Source organism: Callorhinus ursinus, unplaced genomic scaffold (genome assembly GCF_003265705.2).
Source record: "Callorhinus ursinus isolate GAN/ISIS: 27379988/994484 unplaced genomic scaffold, GSC_fseal_2.0 scaffold16, whole genome shotgun sequence".
Classification (NCBI taxonomy): Eukaryota; Metazoa; Chordata; class Mammalia; order Carnivora; family Otariidae; genus Callorhinus; species Callorhinus ursinus.
This window is the reverse complement of record NW_027397078.1, coordinates 18689847-18713803: the sequence shown is the minus strand read 5'-3', so window position 1 is coordinate 18713803 and position 23957 is coordinate 18689847. Positions and strand designations below refer to the sequence as shown.

At 37.0% G+C, this 23957-nt stretch overlaps 1 protein-coding gene across 1 annotated transcript in view; it reads left to right on the top strand.

Moving 5' to 3' along the window:
* IL1RAPL1 (interleukin 1 receptor accessory protein like 1) overlaps positions 1–23957 on the top strand; it is a 1391691-nt gene that overhangs the window by 1322674 nt on the left and 45060 nt on the right. Inside the window, exons 7-8 of the mRNA XM_073902198.1 lie at positions 15769–15901; positions 18225–18370. Of these exons, the coding sequence (XP_073758299.1) occupies positions 15769–15901; positions 18225–18370 (279 nt within the window). The remainder of the gene's footprint in view (positions 1–15768; positions 15902–18224; positions 18371–23957) is intronic.

Genomic DNA, 23957 nt, shown 5'->3' with positions numbered 1-23957 from the left:
TCCTACATAAGACCACTCTCTCAAGACTGGGAGAGGTAGCTGATTTGCATAATACATAGAAATAAACACAGAAACACAGACAAAATGAGGAGACAGAGGAATATATTCCAAATAAAAGATCAAGAAAAAAATCAGAGAAAAAGACCTAAATGAAACAGAGATAAGCAACCTACCTGATAAAAAGTTCAAAGTAATGGTCATAAAAATGCTCACCAAATTCAGGAGAGTGGATGAACACAGTCAGAACTTTAACAGAGATAGAAAATATACTAAAGTACCAAACAGAAGTTACAGAACTGAAGAATGCAATAACTGAATTGAAAAATACACTAGCGGGGTTTGACATAGACTGGTTGAAGCAGAAGAATGGATCATCAAAGCTGGAAGACAAAACAGTGGAATTCACTCAGGCAGAGCAGGAAAAACAAAAAAGAATTTTAAAAAGTGAAGATAGCTTAAAGGGACCGTTGGAGCAACATCATGCAAAATATTACTCACATGTTGGTGTCCCTGAAAGACAAAAGAGAGAGAAAGGGCCAGAAAACTTCTTTGAGGAAATAATGGCTGAAAATTTCCCTCATCTGGGGAAGGACAGAGACATCCTTGTGCAGGAAGCCCAGAGAGTTCCCAAAAAATGTGAACCCAAAGAAAGCCACACCAAAACACAGTATAATTAAAATGCTGAAATTAAAGAGAGAATTTTAAAAGTGGCAAGAGAACAAATTGTTATGTACAAAGGAAATCCCAGAAGGCTATCAGTGGATTTTTCAGCAGAAACTCTGCAGGCCAGAAAAAAGTGGCATGAAATATTTCAAGTGCTGAAAGAAAAAAACTTTCAAGCAAGAATTCTCTCCCCAGCAAGGTTATTATTCAGAATTGAAGGAGAGATTAAGAGTTTTCCAGATAGAGGCAACTGAATGGCCGTTAAGAATCGGGTAACTGTCTGACTCTTCATTTCAGCTCAGGTCATGATCTCAGGGTCATGAGATGGAGCCCCATGCCAGGCTCCCTGCTCAGTGCAGAGTCCACTTGAGATTCTCTCTCTCTCCTCTCCCTCTGCCCCTACTCTCACTCTCTCTCTCTATAAATAAATAAATAAATAAATAAATAAATAAATAAATAAAACCTTGGGGGGAAAAAAAAGAGTTTTCCAGATAAACAAAATCTGAAGGACTTCATCACCACTAAACTGGCCTTACAAGAAATGTTAAAGGGACTTCTTTAAGCTGAAAAGAAGTGGCACTAATTAAGAACAAGAAACAATACAAATGTAAAACCCTCACTGGAAAAGGTAAATATATAGTACAGATAGTGGGTCAATGACTTATGAAACAAGTATGAGGATTAAAAGGCAAAAACAGCAAAAGAAACTGAAACTACAATAATTTGTTCAGGGATGCATAAAAAAATATGCAAAAAGTAGGGCATTAAAAATGTAAAGTTTTGGAATGTATTCAATTTTTAAGTTCCTATCAACATAAAACTGACCATTATATATATATATAGGAAGTTATATGCAAATGTCATGGTAACTACAAAGTAAAAACTTAGAGTAAAAACACAAAAGAAAATGAGAAAGGAATTGAAATGTAACACTAAAGAAAGCTGTCACACCACAAGGTGAGAGAGAAGGGGAGAAGAAAGGAACAGAGAGGAACTATAAAAACAGCCAGAAAACAATTAACCAAATGGCAATAAGTACGTACCTACCAGTAATTACTTTAAATGTGAATGGACTGAATTCTCCAATCAAAAGACATGGAGGGGCTAGACCCCATCCCTATGCTGCCAACATGAGACTCACTTCAGAAGGACACACATGGACTGAAAGGGAAGAGATGGAAAAAGATATTTCATACAAATGGAAACAAAAAGAAAAGTGCTATAGATACACTCATATCAGACAAAATAGACTTTAAAACAAAAATTAGTAAAAAAACAAAGGTCATTACTAATGATAAAAAAGGTCAATCTAACAAGAGAATATAACCTTTATAAATATATGTGCACCCAACATAAGAGCACCAAAATATTTAAAGCAAATGTTAATGTACCTAATGGGAGATACAACAATACAATAATAGGAGGAGACTTTAACACCCCACTTGCATCATATCACTGGATAGATCATCTAGACAGAAAATCAATGGGGCGGGGCGCCTGGGTGGCTCAATCATTGGGCATCAACCCCAGGGTCCTGGGATCGAGCCCCGCATGGGGCTCCCGGCTCCACGGGAAGCCTCTCCCACTCCCCCTGCTTGTGTTCTCTCTCTTGCTGTGTCTCTCTCTGTCAAATGAATAAATAAAGTCTTTAAAAAAAATCTATGAGGAAACATTGGCTTTAAGGGATACATTAGATCAGATAGATTTAATAGATACAACATTTCATCCAAAGACAGCAGAATATGCATTCTTCTCAAGTGCACATGGAACATTCCCCAGTGTAGATCACATGTTAGGCCACAAAACAATTCTCAGTAAATTTAAAGAAGATTGAATGTCCACCTATGGATGAATGGATAAAGGGGTTATATTATATATAATAAATATATATACACCCATATATATAATAAAATACTAAACAGCTATAAAGATGAATGAAGTCTTGCCATTTTCAAGAACATGCATGAACCTTGAGGGTATTATGCTAGGTGAGTTAAGTCAGATGGACAAAGGCAAATACTGTATCATTTCACTCATATGTGAAATCTAAAAAAGCAAAACAAATGAACAAAGAAAATAATACACAAACTTATAGAGACAGAGAACAAATTGGTGGTCATCAGAGGGGAAGGAGGTTGGGGATGGGCTTAATGGATGAAGGGAATTCATGACAATTGCACAGTGATGGATGGTAACTCGACTTTTGGTGGTGATCACTTTGTAGTGTATACAGATGTCCAGTGGTCTTGTGCCGCCTATTGAAATAGGGAAGGATTCTGATTGGTGGCATTTGGGTCACATACCAACCGCTGTAGTCAACCACTGGCTACACTAATGTCAGTCACCATAACCAAGAGGATAGGGTACTATGATTGCCTGAGGCTTGGAAAAGCAGTTCTCTCAGATGAGGAAGGTGGGATTTCGTTTACCAGAAAAAGGGACATTGGGCTAGCAAAAACAAACAAAAACCCACATAGATCACAACTTTATGTATATAAAATATAAAAGAATATCTGGTTATGTTCTATGTCCCTCCCAGAAAATTTGAGAAATCTATTGGCTAAATCTCTTATTCCTCTCCACAGAATTTTCTGTCAATATGGGAGACTGTAAACAGTTCACTCTCAACTAAGTCCGGATATATTAATTTCCCTGGAATCAAGAGTTGTTCATGAATAAATGAGAAAATAAATGGTGTTTGACACATGGCAAAGAAAAAAAAGAACAAAATGCTCACCATTTCCTAATTCTGAGTAAGACCTCTGGATATTGATGCTTTTTAATTAGAGAAGAAATTTTCTTTTAATTAAAAAGGAGAGTTTTTTATTTTTAAATGTTAGAGAGTGTCCTCTAGTGGACAGTCTCTGCTCTCAGCAGTATTAGAAATGGTCAAATGATACCTAATTAGGTTACCCTGAATAACAAGTGTCCCTGCTGCCTGTTGGAATCCACTGGTTGAAGGAAAAATGTATTATTTTTCCTCTAAGTCCCCTTCACACTGGCCTGCTTGAAAGCCTACCCTATGACAAGCATTGTTCTCATTTTAGATAGCAAATGATTTTTTATGAACAATTTTCAAATGCTTCCTTCTGAACCTGGTAAGATTGAGCTGATAGTGCACCTTTTTACCAAAAAGGCAGCAGAAGCATTTAGTGCATTTTACTGTAGCTTTCACGGATATCAACTTGAGACAGCAAGAACACCATTATCTTCAGGATTACAGCTCTGGCTGACTGATATATTTGATGTGTGTGGCTCCCTAGGCCATAGCTTAAATTTTTCTGTTATTATTTGAGGGAAAACAAAGAAACAAAATTGAGAGGAAAATTAAATTAATATGTCTCTCTCTTCTCTATAACTTGGGAAATTCTGATGATAATTTCCTGTATTTCTGAGTAAGTGTAGTAAATAGTATTAGCGCTATCACTTGGGTATCAGAGATGAGACTGAACGTGTTTTTTTCAATATCTAAATGGAAGAGGAAAAGGAAGAGCTGTGGTGCTTGACCCTCTGAATCACGTGCTAGGAATAGATTATCAGAAATTTCATGTTACAGCAAATTAGAGACCAAAAGACAGAAAAGTTGGAGTTTCTTTTGATAATAAGTGAAATAGTCTGAACTTAGAGTAAAGATAAATTTACATTGCTAATTCTTACATTCTCCAGAGAATGTTCATAAAATCCTTCAGTAATCAAACAAATGTCAAAGATATATAATGTATATATACATATATCATGTGTCATTATTTTAATGGCAGTGATAAGCAATGTATTGTATTCCTGTTGACAGATAACTTTCAAAAATATATATAATCATGACTTTCATACATGTTAGAGAAATTTTGTTCATATTATATGAAGAAGACGCCAGGCAGATGTTATGACCAGTTCAAAGGTAAAGTCAGAACAACAGATTTATGCAGAATAAAGGAATGTTGAGATGAATTCCAAGTAGAGAAAAAAATTGATTTTTCCCTGGTTTGAGGGTGGGAAGGAGCTAGGAGAGCAGAGGGAAAATGAAGTCAAATCATATCAGTTACCAACAATTTAGAGTCGAAAAACAGTTCAAAGGCAGTAAAGAGCTGGAATCTGATAACTCAGAAAGGTGTGCAGTTGATAAATGAGTAGTTTTCCACTGAAACACAATTTTTTCCTACATTCCTTAGGAAAGAGAATGTATTTCTGTACCTTGGATCCAGTCATCAGTGACCCAGTTGTACTTCCTACTTCTTGTCTACACCAGCTACCTCTCTACCCACCACTGTCATTATCATGAACCTATCTTTTCCTCTTCCCTAGCCTCCCTGTCCTTTCTTCCTGCTTAAGGGCCCTGCCTAAATGTTTTTCAATTTTGTTGCTTTCCTGAGCCCCAATTCCACTTTAAACAAAGTCCAAGGTAAAAAGAATCTTTTCCCAGACAGTTAACTGTAACCACTTGGAAGACAATCACCTGGGAGTGTTTGTTAAAAATGAAAATCCCTATAACCCTCCACAGTTGTGGAGTCAGAATCTGGGGTGGGGGGGCGGGGGGGAAGGGTAAGATTTTTGGCAATAAGTTTGAAACTCACTGGCTTAACTAAAGTAAGAAAAAAAATGCAAAATCTGGAGCCATATTTGTCTAAGCGAAATGATAATTGTAGAAGATCTGGGAGTATAACATAAAACTTGGTATGAAACTTAGTGGAAATTTACAAAAATAGACAAGGTTAATTGTTTTCCAGGCTGATCTGTGTGGTTGCAAATGAAAGGATCTCCTTTCTTAAGGCTGAATAATTTCCATATAATAACCTTTCCTCTAGTTTCCATCAAAATCTGGCTTTCTGGTTTCAAGTTGAGTATCTGAAATACTAATCTATTAATGACCTTTGTAGGTACTGTTAAAGGTTCTTATTATTTTTTGTTTTTTTTGTTATATTATTTTTTGTTTTTAATTGAAAACATACTCAGTCACATGTTAGATAGCAAACACAATAAAGAAAAACTTATAATCATTCTCTGTTGTCTTAGTTTTCTATTATTTTCTATTCTACTGAAATTTTACTAATTATATATTCAAATAAGTCAATCTCGAACTTGCTTGTAATTTCTAGACTAATTCTTTTTTTTAATATTTTATTTATTTATTCATGAGAGTCAGAGAGAGAGAGAGAGAGAGAGAGAGAGGCTGAGGCAGAGGGAGAAGCAGGCTCCCCACCTAGCAGGGAGCCCAATGTGGGACTCGATCCCAGGACTCCGGGATCATGACCTGAGCCAAAGGCAGCCGCTTAACCATCTGAGCCACCCAGGCGCCCCTCTAGACTAATTCTAAGAAATTTTTCCTCCACAGATTTATAAAATAATAAATTTTCTCCTTTTTATTTGTTTTACAATAATATTTAACTATTTAATAAACCCCAGTTTTTTGTTGTATCATGAAATTAATTTTTGTTTCCAGATCATAATTCCATTCTGATAACTCATTGCCCGTCATTAAGTCTGATACCATTTCTGAGCATTACAATTCATTCCAAAGAGCTATGTGTCTGCCAGAGGGACAAAATCTTGTTACTTTTATTGTTTTAAAAGTACATTTTGCAATAAACCAGGGAGTACAGGTATCTCTTCCAGGTAGTGATTTTATTTCCTTTGGGAATATACCCAGAAGAGTGATTGCTGGATTATAATTCTGGTTTTTATTTTTTAAGGAGACTCCATACTGTTCTTCCATAATGTCTGTACCAATTTACATTCCCACCAACAGTGTAAAAGGGTTCCCTTTTCTCCCCATCCTTGTCAACATTTGTTATCTTTTATATATGTGAACATTTGTTATCATATATGACCATCCTAAAAGCTGTGGGGTAATATCTCATTGTGGTTTTGATTTGCATTTCCCTGATGATTAGTGATGTTGAGTACTTTTTCATATACCTACTAGCCATTCACAATAGCCAAGATGTGCAAACAACCTAAGTGCCCATTGTTGGATGAATGGATTAAGTAATTGTGAAAGTGTATATATATGAGGTGGAATTTATTCAGCCTTAAAAAAGGTGATCCTGGCATTTGCAACCACATGGATCAGCCTGGAAAACATTATACCAAGTGAAATAAACCAGATACAGAAAGAAGAAAACTGCATTATCTCACTTATATGTGGAATCTAAAAAAGCCATGTACATAAAAGGAAAGAGCAGAACAGTGGTTACCAGGGGTGGGGAGGTGGTCAAAGGATACAAAGTTACCATTATTTAAGATGAACAAGTCTAGAGATCTAATGTACAGTATGATGACTATAGTTAAAAATACTATACTGAATGCTGGACATTTGCAAGGAGAGCAGATTCCAGGTGTTCTTACCACAAAAAAATAGAAAAGTAACTGTGAGGAGATGATATGTTAATTAGCCAGACTATAGTAATCATTTCACTATATGTGTGTATATGTGTGTATACAAAATCATCATGTTGTACACCTTAAATGTATCCAATTTTTATTTTTAAAAGAATATACAAAAATCAAAGCATTTTGCTCTTTGTTTGGACCATCCACATGCTGTACCCTGCTACTATCATTATGCTTTCTTTTAAGGATAGTTGTTGACAATGGCTATCTACTTAAATTTATAAATGAATATAGAATCATTTTGTTGAATTCTACAACTTATTAGATTTTTATTAGCAGTAACATTAAATCTAACATGGACTTTAAAAATACTCAGTTTTTCCAACCAAGAATTTGCAAATTTTATGTATATATATATTTCATAAAACTTTAATCTGACTTGATATGATTTTGTGGTTCATTTATTCACAACCATTTCTCATTATAATTTATTTGTTTATTGCTAATGTAAATCAGATTTTTACTATTTTCTATTTCATTACTATAGAAATTATGCATGATATTGATTTTTAGACATCATAGACCATAGCTAACCATAGGGTTTTCTTCTTAAGGCTGACAAAAGCATTATAAAAATCAGTGACTCCTAGAGAATAAGATAAAAGAAAAAATAATTTAAAATCACATTAACTAGCTAAAACAAAAGTACATTCATTTCCTACAAATCATCTACTTAAAATAAAAACAAATTTGTCGGACTTCCAAATTTACCCTGTAATGAAAACTTTTCTCTCCTGAATTGCTTTCTTCAATTGTTTATTGCCACAGGGTCCCAATATGCTGAATTAGATCATCCTACAATTTCATATTAGGCAGACTGTGTCTCATTTTAAAATTTCATAAGCAAGCTTTTAATGATTTTAGAATTAATGCTCTTTATACCTGCATTCTCTATTGTTTTTATTTTGCATATTCTGGCTCTTGAGTTTCTTCTTAAGTGTATTTTTTTCTTCTGGATATAAAGTTCTGTCCAAATTTATTGAGAGGATGGATAGCCCCCTCACTAAACATTACCACATGCACTCCCATTTGTTCTATAGGAATGATGAGTCATATTTTTACATGATATTGACATATTTTATATGATTCTGTTTAAAATAACTCAGACTGCACAGACTGCATCTAGAATAACTCAAAGTGTACAGATGTTTACATTTTGTAATACAAATACAAAAGTCTGTTATATCAAAAGGCCAAATTTTAAAACTTTGCTGGTGAGAGGTATTTCTTATATTTGGACATTTGAAAGAAAGAACTCTTCCAAGAAAGTAAAAATATAAGTCCTTCTGAGGGGCGCCTGGGTGGCTCAGTCGTTGGGCGTCTGCCTTCGGCTCAGGTCATGATCCTGGGGTCCTGCCATCAAACCCTGCATCGGGCTCCCTGCTCCACAGGAAGCCTGCGTCTCTCTCTCCGACTCCCCCTGCTTGTGTTTCCTCTCTCACTGTGTCTCTCTCTGTCAAATAAATAAATAAAATCTTTAGGATAAAAGTCCTTCTGAATTGGTGAAGTATGCAATTTTAATATCTTCAAGTAATACTTTTATCATCCTTTTAAAGCACCTTACTATTGTTTCATGTCTTATTACTTTGGCAAAACTACAAAGAAATTATCATATAAAAGTGATGCTGATAGGTGTCCTTGTATTGAATTTAAAGGAGATGAGCCTGTGGGTCCCGTTTATATTAACCTCTTGTTTAAAATTTGTCTACTTTTAAACATTTGGAAATAACTCTTCTTAGTTTTTCTTAAAGACTGTAAGCCTTTGATAATTTATTCTGATTGCATAAATTCTCAGCTAAAACGATAAACCCATCAGAGGATCTATAACACAACAGTGGGGAAATAAGAATTTTAGGTATGATGGTGACAATTACATTCCCTGGTCTAATAAAAGCCCTTTTATTCTGATATTGTTTTTATAATTTTGAACAACATTGGTTATTAATAAAATAATGATATGTAATAAAAACTTCTCGTTTAATAAAGTTTTGTTTAATATGAATGGTAAGAGCCACAAAGACACAATACTTCACACTCGCTAGAAAGATATAATCAAAAAGACAGATAACAAGTTTTGGTGAGCATGTGGGAAAGTTGAAACCCTCATACATTGCTGGTGAGAATGTACAATGGTATAGCCACTTTGGAAATCCAAGTTGGCAATTCCTCAAAGATTTAAACATAGAATTATCTTATGACCCAGCAATTCCACTTTTAGATAGAAATTCTACTTCTAGATTCCACTCAAGAGAAATGATATCATTTACGTTCACACAGAAATTTGTACAGGAGTGTTCAAAGCATCTTTATTCATTACAGCCAAAGAGAACTCAAGTGTCCATCAACTGATGACTGGATAAACAAAACATAGTATATCCATACAATGGAATATTATTTAGCCACAAAGAAGAATGAAGTATTGATATATGCTGTAACATGGATGAACCTTGGAAACATTAAGCTAAGCAAAAGAAGCCAGACACAAAAGGCTACATACTGTGTGATTCCATTTAGATAAGATGTCCAAAATAGGCAAATCCATAGAGAAGTAGATTAGTGGTTGTCAAAGGCTGGGGACGATTGGGGTGAAATGACTAGTGACTAATTGATTCAGGATTTCTTTTTGGAGTGATGAAAGTATCCTAGAGTGGATTGTGCTGCTGGTTCTGTAAATATACTAAAAACCATTTACATGGATAAATTGATTATGTGAATTATATCTCAATATAGCTATTAAAATATGTATGCAGTTTCTTTGAGAGACTAGTTTAAGATTTTATTTATTTATTTACTTACTTACTTACTTACTTACTTGAGAGAGAGAGAGAGAGTGCAAGCAGATAGGGAAAGAATCTTGAGCAGACTACTGAGAGTGGAGCCCAGTGTGGGGCTCAATCTCACGACCCTGAGATCATGACCCTGAGATCATGCCCTGAGCCAGAACCAAGAGTCAGATGCTTAACCAACTGAGCCACCCAGGCACCCCTCTGAGAGAACAGTTTTGAAGGGAGTGGTGTGCTGATAAATGTTTAACAATTGGTTCTCCAAGTATAAGTCTGACATCTAAGTGGTTTCGATACTTTAATTTACATTGGCAAATAGGAGTGAGACATTGGAGACATCTGTCAGAACTTTATTTGTTCATCAATGATGTAAGCAACTTTTTCTGCTGAATCAGATTATAGATTTTGGATATTAGAGGAATTTTTGTGTTTGTGCTTTTACCAATCTAACAGCTGTAGACATGACACTTGGAAGTTTAATCTGCATTATTAACATTTTCTACATGTTGTCTTAAGTAAAGACAGATAACAAAACAATAAATCATGGGTTGATTTGTAGCATTTGGCAACTTATGGGGTAAAAACTCCCACCATGGCTGATAGCAAGCTGCCAGCATAATCTCACTAAATGTGCAGCTGGGAAAAGATGTGCAGTGGCAAACTGTTATATAGTATTTCTGCCATACAGATACTATAGATGAATAATATAGCAAAAATAATTAGGAATTTTTGAGTTTTGAATGTCTAATACCTTTGTTTTTAATACAGTATAAGTAGGGGGCACCTTTGTTTTTAATACAGTATAATTAGGGGGCACCTGGGTAGCACAGTCAGTCAAGCAACTGCCTTCAGCTCAGGTCATGATTTCAGTGTCCTGGGATCAAGCCAAGTCAGGTCCCTGCTCAGCAGGGAGTCTGTTCCTCCCCCTGCTCACACGCTCTCTCTCAAATAAATACAATCTTTTTAAAAAATACAGTTATAGGTCATTGTAAGTTTCTATAATTTGCTTTTTAATAATGACTGTGTTTAACAACCTGCTTACAGAATTTCTGAAAACTGTAGTAATTGACTCCTACAAGCTGGTATGAACCAGCTCCAGCCTACAAGTCAAATAACATCTGAATGAGGCTCTGCATTTGCAATGTTGAAGGCTAGTTTACAAGACAGACTTAGCCTGTTGAGATAGGCTGTAGACATGTAACCTTTAATTAATGAAGCTTTTGAAAAAAAAGGAACCAAGGGAAAATGCAAATACAAGAGATATTAAGCAGGTTATTAATTTGAAAGTATTTATTGAGTTCTTAACACATTCAAGCCACTGTAATGAGTCCTAGTAATATACAAAGGTAAATACACATATAATTTCTGCCTCTGGGGAATAAATACTCTAGTTGTTGGGTTAGTCATGCAAACAAACCATATATTGTAAAGAATATATTATGATAAAATACAGATATGTCGAGGGCTATGGGAGGAGAAAAGACAGAATGACTATTTTTAGAAAAGCCAAGTCATTTTTTGGGGAGAAATAGAAATGAGGAAAATTTAAAGCAAAGAATATAACGTTAAAAAGCATGAGAATGTGAAATGAATCATGGATGGACTGCTCCTAGAACTCAGATGCTAAAAACCTATTATATAACTGGCATGTCCTGCTTCATCAGCCCAAGGTATAAACACAGTGATATCATTTTGAATTTCTTAATTCCTATTTCCTAACTGCCTAATTCCCTAAATAAAATCTCCCCATTCTGTTTTCCTAATTTTCTTATCTGCCCTTATTAATTTCCATCTGCCCTTATTGGGTGGAAGCGCATCCTCTCTACCCAGGTCCCACCCTGCCCCAGGAATTTCCATCACCTCTCAGTTCTTCTTTGACCTGACAGGAAGGGATGATAGTTCTTTATTCCTGCTTTCAAACACAGGTAATACACACTTGGGGTCCAAAGTCACAGTTCCCTGACACTCATGTGATTAGCCAGTACTTACTGGGTAGACACAGCTTTCCTCCCCAACACTTAGACACTTGGGTAGTCTCAGGTGTGAGCCAGACTTTACCTGTCCCTTCTCTCAGGACTGACTCCACTGGGTTTCTGCTGTCCTTTCCTGCTAGCATGCCTGTGCTTAAGAAGGGGCATGGTCTCCTTTTGTGCAGCCACACAAGTAGGTGTAATTGAGAGAAACCACTCAAACATCTCTTCACAGAACAGAGCTCTGCTCAAGTTGACTTTCTATCCTGATTACATTGAGAGGCAGCTGACAGCTCCCCAATCTAACCCTCTCTCTGTCTCTCACTCTCTCTCCATCTTGCTCACTCTTCCCCCTACACACATACTGATGCATGTAAATTATAAAAGTAAAAAATATGTTTTCCACCTTATCAGGCTTTCTACTTAATCTCCGCCTTGAAAAGTTTCCTATCATATTGATAAAGAGCAAAGTGATCTATAGTCACTGCTATCACCTTTTAAGAAATTATGTGGAAATAATCCAAGCTTCGCAGTGACTATTCCTTATGTGATCCCAAAGTATTGTCACTAACTCTCCCCTAAAAACTAAAACTTGATCTCTTAAAAGACAGATTATGTGAATTATTGAGATATAAAAATGTAAAACTCTGTAATGTGTGTTCATTCTGTTGGTATGTAATGTTAATCATCACACCAGCTACTATTTTGAGATTTACTGTTGAATACATGACTACCTTGACACTGTAACAGGTAGTTCAGTTGCATAAAAGCTGGCCCTCTTATAAAAAGGTAAAAGCAAAGAATATTAGATTTAAAATTGTTTTGTAACATTGGATTGACACTTCCCATAGAAATCCACAGTTAATTTCCAGTCAGTAAGTTGGCATTCAGTTTATCCATTTTGTAATGCAAATAGTCTCCCAGGAAGGGGGAGATTACATATTAAAATATTTAGGAAATATTTATATACAAAAAATAATAAAGGAACCTACTTAGAGCTCCATTTTGCCTCGTAAAAGCTTGTAGACATTTTCTGGATTTTGCATATCTTGTCACTAATGATGACTATTGTGTATAGGACCAAAATCCATGAGGAATCACTTAATTGGAGAACATGCAGAATAAACAGAGATAAAAGGAGAAAGCTATATCATGCCATCTTAGAAATATTAGATGAGCAAGAATTTATGAATTGTTTTTACACAATGGACATAGTTAAGATAATGATATTAATTTTATCCAATAAAATGTTCTTATTGTAGAACTTGGAGAATAGAATTTATTTTTTTAAGTTTTTATTTGAATTCCAGTTAGTTAACATACAGTGTTATATTAGTTTCAGGTATACAATATAGTGATTCAGCACCCCCATACATCACCCGGTGCTCATCACAAGTGCCCTCCTTAATCCCCACCACCTGTTTTACCCATCCCCCCACCCACCTCCCCTCTGGTAACCAGCAGTTTGTTCTCTAGAGTTAAGAGTCTGTTTCTTGGTTTACCACTCTCTTTTTTTCCCCTATGATTGTTTGTTTCCTTTCTTAAATTCCACATATGAGTGAAATCATACGGTATGTGTGTTTCTCTGACTGACTTATTTTGCTTAGCATAATACTCTAACTCCATCCATGTGATTGCAAATGGAAAGATGTCATTTTTTATAGCTAAGTAATACTCTGTTATATATATATATATATATATATATATATATATATATATGCGCACTACATATTCTTTATCCATTCATCAGTCAGTGGAAACATTGGGATGCATGTATCCCTTCGAGTTAGTATTTTGTATTCTTTGGGTAAACACCTAGTGGTACAATTGCTGGTATTTCTATTTTTAACTTTGTGAGGAACCTCCAGACTGTTTTCCAGAGTGGCTGCGTCAGTTTGCATTCCCAACGACAGGGCAAGAGTGTTCCCCTTTCTCCACATCCACGCCAATAACTCTTGTTTCTTGTGTTGTTAATTTTAGCCATTCTGACAGGTGTGAGGGGTTATCTCATTGTAGTTTTGATTTGTATTTCCCTGATGATGAGTGCTGTTGAGCATCTTTTCATGTGTCTGTTGGCCATCTGGATGTCTTCTTTGAAAAAATGTCTATTCACGTCTTCTGCCCATTTTTTAATTGGATTATTTGTTTGGGGATACTGCGTTTTATAAGTTCTTTATAGATTTTGGATTTAACCCTTTATCAGATATGTCATTGCAAGTAGATATACTCATGCAATCACTCATAAGCACAATTTAAGGAGATATTCACTATTAACTCATAGCTTAGCTCTGAGGTTTCCAGTCTTTAGGACGCTCCTTCTTTGCACCTCAAGGTCATTTAGTTATCAGGGTCCTTTAGAATCTTCTCAAGAATTTATGAAATTGAGAAAATCTGTTTGCTTCAGAGGCCAACAAAGGTGTCACTGGGGCTCAGTTTTCAGCCCCTCTTAAAGTACCTGAGGGGAAGGAAAAATCCTTCCTCTACCACTCAACGTCTTCCTGCAGGAATAGGAATTGGCATGAGACAGATTTACAGGACAAAAAAACCAAAGTTTTATTATGTACTCATGGAGGCCCAATGATGAAATTGATTCCTAAAGAAATGACCAAGGCAGGCAGTTTTTATGCTTTTTAGACAAAGACGTAATAAATCTGTGAGAAATTGACAGGACAAAGAAAACTTAATTCTGAGAGCTTCAGTTAGGAATTCTAAAGAGATTTGGGCTGCGGTCGAATACTGGTAAAAAGTAAACAAGGGTTGTTTTTACAGCCTTCTCAGCTCTAAATTCTCTGTCTCTGATGATCAGGGTGTCTTCTTTACTTTCTGGTACAGGGAGGGTACCTTTCACATGGGAGATTCATTTTGTGCTTTCACGGAGACAGAGGAGAGTCTGAATGTCCTTCTTGTATGGGCTGTCTCTTAAGTAATTTTTATTTAAAATAATCAGTATGCCAAAGTGGCCCATCTTGGGGCAGCTTGCCCTTGGCACACTACATACCCTAAGAGTTTCCTTGCCCCCGTCCAAGCTGGAGTAGGCCCCTACGGCTCCCCATCTCATCGCCCATTTTCTGACTCCACTTGGAGGCACCAAGATCTTAAAACTAGTATGTACTGGAGTATTTCAGTTCTCTAATGCCATCTAAGGCTTGGGGAAACCAGGTGTTTGCAAAATGGCCTAAGTGTCCAGAAATAAACCTTACTTTCGCAGGCATTAAATTAACTTCTGCCTTTTAGTCAGGGACTCCACTTACCTTATTAAGTAATCGACCAATCTGTCTTCATCATTACAGTGGTCTCTCCTGAGGAGCCTGTTGAAAGAAACTAATCTCCACAGTAGCATCATTGATTTTACATCTAATAAAAATCCCAAGTATTTATTCTCATGAGTTCATTTGTTTTTTAAAATGTGCGTTTCTACCTGAGCATATGTTGGTTTCCTTAATTAGAACATTATTCCATATACGGTGAAAATGTTTTAATAACATTTTTAGGGGCTCCTGGATTTACAGTTCTCTTCCCCATCCAAAGATTTTGTTTCCTTTCAATTTTCCACATTCAGGACTGAGAAACACCTTCTACCTGCCCTGTGAAATCTTGTAATTACTAACATCATGTACCCTCTGATATCACACTTTGAGAAGGGCACATCACCTCTGTGGTATCAGTCCCAGTAATTCATAACCTAAATCTAATCGCGTAAACACCTGAGGCAAGCATAACTGGAAGAACCTTCTCAAAAATAGCTGACCAATCTTCTTCAAAATCTTATAAGTAACTCCTATTTCGTTAAACAAGCTGTCAAAAGCACATAGTCTATAAATTTGACAGAGATTAAAAATAGCTGAAAAAACGTTTTAGGTAAATGTTTTATTAAATCAATGAAGTGATTAAAATGTTACCTGCCAGTTTGCCTAAAAGAAGAGTGTACAAATAGTTTTATAACACATTTCCATCACTTCTCTCTGCAGGCGACTCAGCTAATCTAACCTGCAGAGCTTTCTTTGGGTACAGTGGAGATGTCAGTCCTTTAATTTACTGGATGAAAGGAGAGAAGTTTATTGAAGATCTGGATGAAAATCGAGTTTGGGAAAGTGACATTAGGTAAAATAATTTTTTTCTTTTGTACAGTCAAGTTAGCATTTGCTGTGTTAGTGAACAGAAAGTAAGCTAAAGGAAAATAAGGGTTTTTTTCTTGTTTTGGGGGGGGTTACTATTATAATAAAAATATCTCAACATTGAACCGCCAAGAAGCAAAACACTGTTAAGAGACTGACTATGGAATTGCAAAACATGAATGCCATTTGCAAAAAATTTAAGGGAAATAGAAAGGAGTTTTTCACTAAGGAATAAACTGAATATGAGACAGACCAAAATACCATCAAATGTGGAAAATGTGATATTGTGCCTTTTGTTTATAAGAGCTCTTTTTTAGAAAATTGTCAAGAAGAGGGGCGCCTGGGTGGCTCAGTCGTTAAGTGTCTGCCTTCAGCTCAGGTCATGATCCCAGGGTCCTGGGATCAAGCCCCGCATCAGGCTCCCTGCTCAGCGGGAAGCCTGCTTCTCCCTCTTCCACTCCCCCTGCCTTGTGTTCCTGCTCTCGCTGTGTCTCTCTCTGTCATTAATAAATAAAATCTTTAAAAAAAAGAAAAGAAAAGAAAATTGTTAAGAAGAAATAGGTACTAGGACTCAACCAAACACAATTTCTGTCTTTTCCTTTTATATGTTTTTACATGTTTGAGCCATCAAGTAGACTATAAAGCACTTGATAGGAATGATAAAGATACACAAAATGTTTTCACTGTCTTTTTTAGTCCTACTTTAAGGTCTAAATATTAATATTGTGGGGATGATAAAGAATAACCATTAAAAAATACCGTCTATTTTGAGGGCATAATGTTTAAACCTCTTTAAAAAAAAAAAACCTTACTTGTTCATTTACTTTTAAGTATTGAGGTATTCAATTATAACTGAACTTATGCTTGGACAGAGATACTCATCTTTAATCATAGTATAAGTAAGCAAGCGCATAAATAATAAGTTGTAATTGAATCAAAATGCTGAGCATGTGTAAACATTCTCCGATCTAAAGGTCACATCTTCTGAGTATATATGAGCATTTAAGCTAAAGTTCCTCTTCCTAAATGTGAGGACTTTTAAAACCTGATCAAAGGTACAAGTGAAAAAGTTTTGCAATAGCAAATAAAAACATATAAAACTGTCATATAAGGTTATTTCTATTGGAATCTTCTTCCTGGCAACAAATACACAAGAATATTGCACTCCAGTGGGGTTCGGAAATACCCAGATGGACAATTATCCAATATGTACTAAAACGTTCCTGTACCATTTTTCATATTTATAACTTCACTACTACCTTTTTAAAAAAAAGATTCTTATTTATTTATTTGAGAGAGACAGTGAGAGAGGGAACACAAGCAGGGGGAGTGGGAGAGGGAGAAGCAGGCTTTGCGCCAAGCAGGGAGCCCGATACGGGGCTCGATCCCAGGACCCTGGGACCATGACCTGAGCCAAAGGCAGACGCTTAACGACTGAGCCACCCAGGCGCCCCTCACTGTTAGCTTTTAACCATATACTTTAGGATGTTAAAGTTAAAAGAGGACAATAAACTTCCTAACTTTTCCCCTCTCTTTTTGTGGGTGCTGAAGAAAGGGTCTAGAAAGGTGTATTTCTTTAATTCTACATTAGGAAGTATTGTGCAGACACGAGTTACCAAACAGAAGGAAAGGTGGAGGTGGGAAGCAGGTAAGAGAGACTCACTTCGAGGTTTTCCATTTGCTCTAAAAGATTATGAAAACCTTCGACAGTGAGGTTAGTGTTTACCACTCATTTTAATGTCAGAATTAAAGACTTCATCAAAACATTTAGTCTATGGGTTTATAATTTCATATTTCTTTTAAAATAGGCACTTGATTTGTATCGTTTAAAAAAAAAACGGGCTGGAGCTTTCAACTGAAATGTCAAAACTACTCCGAAATTTTCTATTTTTCCTTAAAAAAAAAAAAAAACTAACCTGATCTATATAATTAGTCTCCCAGCCTAAGACATTAGAATTTCTTCTCTCTCACCTTTACTATATCATATTCCTTAAAGGGAAAGCAGTCTGTAAACTTTTCTTCAAGGTCTTTCTCACCTCTTTATTATGACAGTGTGATTGTCCTGCTAAGAGAGATAATTAACTACAACTTCATTAGCATCTCCAAAAACACGCTTCCTCATTAGAAATGAAGAGGAAAAGGGCATGATATAATTTAATTAAGATAGCATCAATCCATAGCCAAATTTGAAGCACAGATGCTGTAGGTATTTTCACCTCAGATTCAGATTCATCTAATTTCTTTTTTTCTTTTTCATGTCTGTGTGTGTTTGTGTGGGGTTTTTTGTTTCGTTTTGCTTTATATTTTAGAATTCTCAAGGAGCATCTCGGGGAACAGGAAGTTTCCATCTCATTAATTGTGGACTCTGTAGAAGAAGGTGACTTGGGAAATTACTCCTGTTACGTTGAAAATGGAAATGGACGTCGGCATGCTAGCGTTCTCCTTCACAAACGGGGTGAGTGTCACCTTCTAAGCTTGAGTAGTCCTAAACCTATAATGGGAGGGAAAGAATTGGGAACCGAAAAAATATTGTGGTTTTTCTACATCAGTTTACCCTAAATAAAATAAGCACAATAGCGTTAGGGCCATCACAGTGGATAACACAGTGAATGCGTGACTAGCTCAGGCTCTAGAGTAAAATATGGATCCCTTGTGGGGCTTTACCCCAAATCTTGGGGGTGGCATCTCACTTCCCTAAGCTTCAGTTTCCTGGTACTAGCCAATGGGGAAACAATGGTGGCAACTCTTCAGTGTGTTTTAAGGATGAAAGAAGACAAGAAATGTGAAGAGCTTGGCACAGAGCCCATACGCAAGAGAAAGGAAGTTAAATGCTAGTTATTACTGTTGGAAATTGACAAACCAATAAAAAATAACAGGAAATTTTAAGTCAAAGATTGTGTTCTTTATTTGAAGGTTCTTCCTTTAGTGTAAGAATTATGTCTGAGGAATTCCCTGTGGCAGTACTTCTTGACAGTTTTTTCTGCCTTGGATAACTTTTACATGTGTAGTATCTTCCCAAGATTAACAGTAATTTATCAATTAGTCATTAACAAACTATCATTCAATTATTATTCATTAGTAATAATTCAAGGAAGATAGATTGTGGTTGAGTACCATATCTGCTGCACTAAATGATTCCACAGCAACCCCAACATGGTAGGCACAGGGTTAAAACATGTATAAATATATATATTGAATTGTTTCACATTAGAGACTATTAAAAAACAAAATTCGACTGAGTAAATTTGAAAATCTAATTGGCTTTATTAAATGACTCATGAATTGGGCAGCTCTGAGCAGTTGCTCAAAATGGAAGGTTTTTATGGGAAGGAGGGCGGGGCAAGAAGTTATTAACAAAAGAAAGAAAGGATTCAAGCCTGGACACTTTGTTTGGGGGTGGGTGACAGGAAAAGGCAGATGGGGTTTTTTTTTTATCATGCAGATGAACTCACTTGTGCTGATGTGGGAAATTTCAGATTGACTTTTAAAAGGTCACATTCCTGAGATAGGTCAAAACTGTAATTAAGTCTTGGTTTGCTGTTGCGGAGGGGAGGCAAATGACTCCAGCTTGGGCTTGTTTTTCTTTTTTAACAAGACAGTTGTGAACCTGGAACCATGCATTCACTGTAGAAATTTTTCACGTACATTACAAAGAAAAGTGGTTTTTTTCCTACATTACGCTTAGTGAAACCTTTCCAGCTTTGGGAACAAGTATATTTGGTGTTCTCTTACTCAGCAAATGTATAATGATTTTAATTTCAAGGCACATGTTTAATCCTAGACGCTTTGAGTTTGAAAAAGAAAGAGAACACTGAAGACTGCTCCCCCCCCCCCACTTTATTGGGCAATAGATTCCCTTTGAATAATGCTCCTGAAAGCTATTAAAACAGACACCTCTGTTGTCAGGAGACTACAATATTAAAATAGTCTACCTTTGGGAGATATGAGTAGAGGGGAAAAGTAAGGACAGGTAGCAATGATTGTTTCTTTCTGTAGCTTAACATATATAGTCAATGAAGGAAGTGAGAAAAGAAATATTATGAAAGGACAGAAACAGCTTGCCAGGGTTGGAAGCAACTTAAATGTTGTGCAATTGAACCCTTCCATAACGTGTTCCTAAGTGATCAATCACCTTATACTGGATCATATTCCCTCTCAAGGAAGCCAGTTCTATCTCTGGTAAAACCTGTCAGAAAGCATCCCTGTTTCACTGTCTGTCTACCCCTTGACCCCGGTTCTACACTTTTAATCTCTGTTTCCCAAAACAGCCCATCAAAAGTTTGTTGACCATCGCCATGGTCCTTCTGAGTCTTTATTTCCCTAGATTCAACTTGCCTAGTTTTTTTTATTCCTTCTTCCTTTCTGAGGTTACAGTACTTCCACCATCCTGGTCACTCTTTTGAATATACTCTAATTTAAAGAGTCTGAATTATTTCTCAAGAAGGGAAAGAGTGCAGAGAAGATACAGGGCACATATAAAAATCTGTTCACTTGGACAACACTTATTTCTTTTTAGAACAGGGAGGAGTAACAGTTAAGTATTGCTTGTCAGGGAGCAAGAATTCCTGTCCCCTTAAGGCTCTTTCTACCTGAATTAAGAATCAAATTGACATGAGACAGATTAACAGGAGAAAATCAAATTTAATAGTGTCCGTGTGGGGAATCCACACACACATGGAAATTCCAAAGACAGTCAGGCAAAATGAGGCATATATGTCCTCCTGAGCTAAGGAGAAGGGGATAGGGGTCTGGGACTTTGGAGGAAAGGAATATAATTCACAAAATGATAAGAAGAACAGACGTTTGGTAACAGGGGCGCCTGGGTGGCCCAGTCGTTAAGCGTCTTGCCTTCGGCTCAGGTCATGATCCCAGGGTCCTGGGATCGAGCCCCGCATCGGGCTCCCTGCTCAGCGGGAAGCCGGCTTCTCCCTCTCCCACTCCCTCTGCTCGCGTTCCTGCTCTCGCTGTGTCTCTCTGTCAAATAAAAAAATAAAATCTTTAAAAAAAAAAAAAGAAGAAGAACAGATGTTTGGTAATTAGATGTTTACCCTGCCATACAGATGGATCACTCAGATAAAACTTACCTCTGCTAATAACCCTTATTCTGGAAAAGACCCTCAATTTCGAGTCTTCTATGTAGTTAAGGGAAGGGCAAAAGTTTCTCTTGAGCCCATAGGGTCTCAGTTGCCTTCAGCTGAGAATAATCTTCATGCCAAAGTGGCCTGTCTTGGGGTGGCCTGCCCTTGGCCCCTATACCATCATAAAGAGAAAAGAAGGAAAATGAATTGTAGCTAAGGAGGATAAACTATTAAAGCTCTGTTCTTACAGATAGGCACACAGCCAGGAAGGGTCAGACACCCCCAAGCTATTTTTAGCACGTGTGGCCTAAGGTTAAGTTGCCCATAGCTACAAAAGCCTCCAGTACTACAAAAATAAATGAAGAATAAAGGAAATTGTTTGAAAAACTTTCCCAATACTGTCAAATTCCGTAAACATGAAGAAGAAAATTGTGGCTAGTGTTGGAGCAGTCATTAATGCTTAAATCCACAATGGTTTTTAAATATGTATTTATACTGAGAGAGCATTTTGTTTTTAGTAAAATAAAAGCATTAAGAAGCCAAAAAGTGTTCTTCAAGGTCATGTACTCCAAAAGTCCCATTGAAAGTCAGTGTGTGCCTTCCTTCCAAGGGAGCTTCAGGAAATGAGTGAGTCATCAACTCACAAAAGCAACAAGGCATGCAATCTCCTGCCCTTGAGAGGCTTATAATCATGGGGAATGGTCTATCCCAATCATCTTAGGGAAAAAGAAAGGACTTTGGTTAACAGGTGGCATAACTGCAAGCTCCCCAGCTCTGCAAGGTTCAGAAGGTCAAGGCACAGCACAAGGTAGGCTTATAGTTATGGTCTTTGATCATAGAGTTCCTGAAAGAGTCAAGTTATTGTCATGTTAGCAATTATGTAATTATCAGATGAATTGCTCTATCACTCAGAAGAGTAAAGCTCAGAGAAGGAACTGGAAGATGTCACATTTAATCATATTTTTCTGCCATTTATTCATAAATCCCTTATCTTACAGGCCTTCAAATTCTTTCATTTTTAAAACCTCCTGAAAGATCTGTGTTAAAGTGTTTGATGCATACAGACCTTGCAGACCACAATTATCAGTTCTTCTGACGAGTAGACTTGCCAGGACACACTTTTGTGCAAGTTACTTAAGCACTTTTTCCTCCACCGTTACCTTTTGCTCAGTATTGTTGGTGTAATAAAAATGATGTCGGAGCCCTCCAGTGGGTGGTATGTGTTAGGGTAGAAAAGCTTTCCTTTCTTCCTTTCTAGGTTCTTCAGCTGGTCTAATAATTAAATTGACATAAGACAGATTAACAGGAGAAAAACAAATTTAATTTGATACATACCGGAGCCCCAGAGATAGGAGATTCAAGGACAGGTCAGGCAGTTGAGGCTTATGTGCTGTCCAGAGCTAAGGAATGGCACAGGGGCCTGGGGCTTCAAAGAGGAGGTGGGTCATTCACAGGACAGTAAGAAGAGCCCATGTTTGGTAATTAGTTGTTTGCTTTACCGTATAGTCAGGACTTTCAGATGCAAAGTTATCTCAAGTAATAGATTTTTTTCTGGGCCAGGCCCCCTACCTACATTCATTTAGGTAGTTTTTGTTTGTTTGTTTGTTTTAAGGTTTTATTTATTTATTTGAGACAGAGAGAGAGAGAGAGAGAGCCACAAGCAGGAAGGAGGGGCAGAGGGAAAGGGAGAAGCAGGCTCCCTGCTGAGCGCGGAGCCAGATGTGGGACTCAATCCCAGGACCCTAGGATCATGACCCTGAGCCAAAGGCCGACGCTTAGCTGCCTGAGCCACCCAGGCGCCCCCATTTAGGTAGTTAAGGGAGAGGTAAAAGTCTTTCTTGAGTTTGCTGTGTCTTGATTGCCTTTAGCTCAAAATAATCCTCATGCCCAAGTGGCATATTTTGGGATGGCAAAACCTGCTCCCCTTCTTACGGATTCTTTGAGATATCACTCACATGTATTAAATGAGTTTTCCTTAATGCTGAGAGGATACTACAATAAATAATTCAGCTAGGATCGAACTAGGGTAGAGTTTGGACCAGGCTTTATCTTAAAAAACAAAAACAAAAACAACCAACCTACTTCCACAAACACTGGCTGAAAATTTCCTAGGAAATTGATCGTAAAAAAAAAAGTTTCTATGGCTGGCTCAGTAGGTGGAGCGTGCGACTCTCGATCAAAGATCTTGGGGCTGTGGGTTCAAGCCCCATGTTTGGTATGGAGATTACTTAAAAAGAAATGAAGTCGTTAAAAAAAGAAAAAAAGAAAAGGTTTATATGAGAATATTCAAAATTGTTGGTTCCTGCAGCTAGGGAAGGTACTTGGACAGTTAAGATCATGTCAGGTATGCCACGCAGATATATTTCACATACTCTACAGAGAACTAGATTAGGCAGTGAATGACAGATGAAGAATGAACGGGCAATGGCCAGGGGGCTTTAGAGTCCTCACTCTAGTCCCTGACCTGACAAGCTTGCTCGGAAAAGAACCAAAGCACAGAGCTAGCACATTCACTTCTGTGTTATTTCTCGTTCCCACTGTTGCCCATATGTGATTGAATTTCATATTTCAGTCTCTGAATCCTTTACCCAAATGCTTTTGCTTAGGTTTCTCATTGCTGCTGCCTGACTTGACATGTATCCAACACTGACCTTCACCTTCAGTTTCCCTCCAAAATCCTGATCTTTCCTGTTCCCTCCATTTTTTACGTTTTCCCTTGTCTTCAGATCAATACCCAGCCAGCAATGTGCTCTAGCCTCAGGCCTAACCACTCTTGCACCCATCAGGCAGTCCTAAATTTCTTCTTCACTGTGTGTTTTGTCCAATCTCTCACTCTGGATGGCCTCCCAGTGTACACATGTTTACTATATGGAGCAAAGCAGCTTAATGGTTAAGGGTGTGGACTCTAGCAATGGTATGTATTCAAAACCCAATTCTCTGTGTACTGACTGGGTTACTGTTACC